The 2,369-nt window shown below is 40.2% G+C and overlaps 1 protein-coding gene across 1 annotated transcript in view; it reads right to left on the bottom strand.

Moving 5' to 3' along the window:
- Positions 1-1,111: 1,111 nt before the first annotated feature.
- Positions 1,112-2,369, bottom strand: part of LOC101862781 — a 7,534-nt gene continuing 6,276 nt past the window's right edge. Inside the window, exons 5-6 of the mRNA XM_005092677.2 lie at positions 2,157-2,204; positions 1,112-1,602 (exon numbers count right to left, since the gene is read on the bottom strand). Coding sequence (XP_005092734.2) covers positions 1,510-1,602; positions 2,157-2,204 — 141 coding nt within the window. The 3' untranslated portion in view covers positions 1,112-1,509. The remainder of the gene's footprint in view (positions 1,603-2,156; positions 2,205-2,369) is intronic.

The following is a 2,369-nucleotide window of genomic DNA, read 5'->3' as shown; positions in this document are numbered from 1 at the left end:
TCTCTCTCCCCTCTCTTTCTTTGTCTGTCTCTTTCTTACCCACTCTTTTTCATAAAAAAAAGATACGTTTTTTTCCAGTTTAAATTGACGTACTATACCCAAATCCACCCTCTAACATTTTGTCTCAGTTACCTTTTGTCTCTCTTTTATGCTTCGCTTAAATTTTGATGCATTTACTAACTGGCACCCATTTTTCCCCCCAAACAGACGAGGCACCAAAGAGTCAATTAAAAGACTCTCAAATCGGACTCTTTCATGATGAAGGTAGGTTAAGAATTGTTACTTGCCAGTGCAAGCTACTTAAAAAAAAAAAGAAAAGTTTTACGGCTCTTACAACACAAAAAGGTCATATACATGCCGCAGATTAGAGGTGTTACAAGAAAGTAATGAACACACACACACACACACACACACACACACACACACACACACACACACACACACACACACACACACACATACACACACACACACACACACACACACACACACACACACACACAGAGGGAGGGAGGGAGAGACAGACACAGAGAGAGGGAGAGAAAATGGGAGGGGGTTGATATAATAATGAGTTGAGGTGCAGTTTCCCTAACCTTGTGCATAATAGTATGTACATAATAATACATAAATATTATATTTACAAAGTATTAAACAAGTATATAATACTGATTCAATGAGGTACTTCAGACAAAGCAACGTTGTAGAGGTCAGGTGTTGCTGAATGCTGTACTGGCACCAAAGGTTTATCAGAAGAGAATCCACAATGTAGGTACTCAGGGTTCTAGCACTACATAGTTGATAGTACCGCAACAGTAACTAATTATCTGCTATGTAAGAAGTTACGAATGTTTCAAAACTCATTAATGTGTTTATCTGCTTTGGGGCAGGTTAAATAAACTTTATGAATCTTCGGCCGAACAAAGAATAATCCTCTGATGACAAAATAAATGCTTTTCGTTGAACTAGCGTGCAGACGACGCACGTGTGCGTGTATACACACACACACACACACACACACACACACACACACACACACACACACACACACACACACACACACAAATACACTCATACAGACGTACACACACTCATGATCAGACACATACACTCACACACACATACACACACATACACACACAAACACATGATACACGAGCATATAAATACACATAGCACGACAATCTCTCTCACACTGTTTAGCGCAGCGGGCCACTTCGCCTTGGACACCTAACAATATAATTTAATGCTCATAAACCTCATCAATGTGAGAACACTTACCCAGGATAATTCCATGAAATCACATTATATACATGGCGATACAAGGAACAAAATATGGAAGCGCTGTTTTTGATTTTACAACGTTCGTAGCATAATTTTAGAGACCGACCTGTCCAAAGTCTAAACAAAATATAGATCTGCCATTCCATTGCATTTCCGTTGGTATGATTCCAGAGATCTCGCTATTTGAAGACCGCCACACTTCAACAATAATTTGAATTCACCATCTTTCTAAGGATCAAAACTTCTTCCCATCTTATTAGCTTGGCGGCCATTTTGTTTGCTTCCATTGTAACTGCGACCCATAAGTCTGCTGACTTTGGCCTGAAAAACAGAAGCAGGAGCAAACACATGCATATATATATAAACACAGCTTGAACGACACATACGTAGGTAAGCAGTATGCAAGACAAGCGCTTTCTTGAATTTCCTTGCGCTCCCGGGGTGGGGGACAGCGAGGGAAGACACAGGCAAGAGAGAGAGAGACAGAGACAGAGACAGACGGAGAGAAAGACAGACGGAGAGAAAGACAGACGGAGAGAGAGCGAGAGTGAGAGAGAGAGAGAGAGAGTGAGAGAGAGAGTGAAAGAGAGAGAAAAGGCGGGGACTGATGGATACAACTGACAATCTGAGATGGAGAGAGAGAGGGCGCGCGAGAGAAACAGACAGACAGAGAGGGGGAGAGAGAGAGAGGGGGGGGGGGGTGAATAAATATATAAAAATAAATTCATTTGGTCCAATTTTATAAACCGTTACACTGTGTATATTATATCAATGAAATATGGTTTTAAACACTGATTTCTCGCCCCTTTTTTCACACATACATATAGATTTACATGTATTGGAGAAGTATAATACAATAATATTGATATCCATACCTTGTATTCGTTTTCCATGAGTTGAAGTCCCGCTCGTTTGTCACTAATCTAAAAATGGGAGAAGCAATAATAATTGTTTGAGTTATGTCCTTTGGATTTAGCTCGCATTTACAACATTGTTAGCACGAAAAGTTACCGATAACTCAGTATCAATTGAGCTTGAGCTGTAATATCTAGTATCCCCCATCTGTATTTGTGTCCTTGTGTCAAAAC

This window comes from Aplysia californica, unplaced genomic scaffold, assembly GCF_000002075.1.
Source record: "Aplysia californica isolate F4 #8 unplaced genomic scaffold, AplCal3.0 scaffold00050, whole genome shotgun sequence".
Classification (NCBI taxonomy): Eukaryota; Metazoa; Mollusca; class Gastropoda; order Aplysiida; family Aplysiidae; genus Aplysia; species Aplysia californica.
This window is presented reverse-complemented; position numbering and strand designations above follow the sequence as displayed.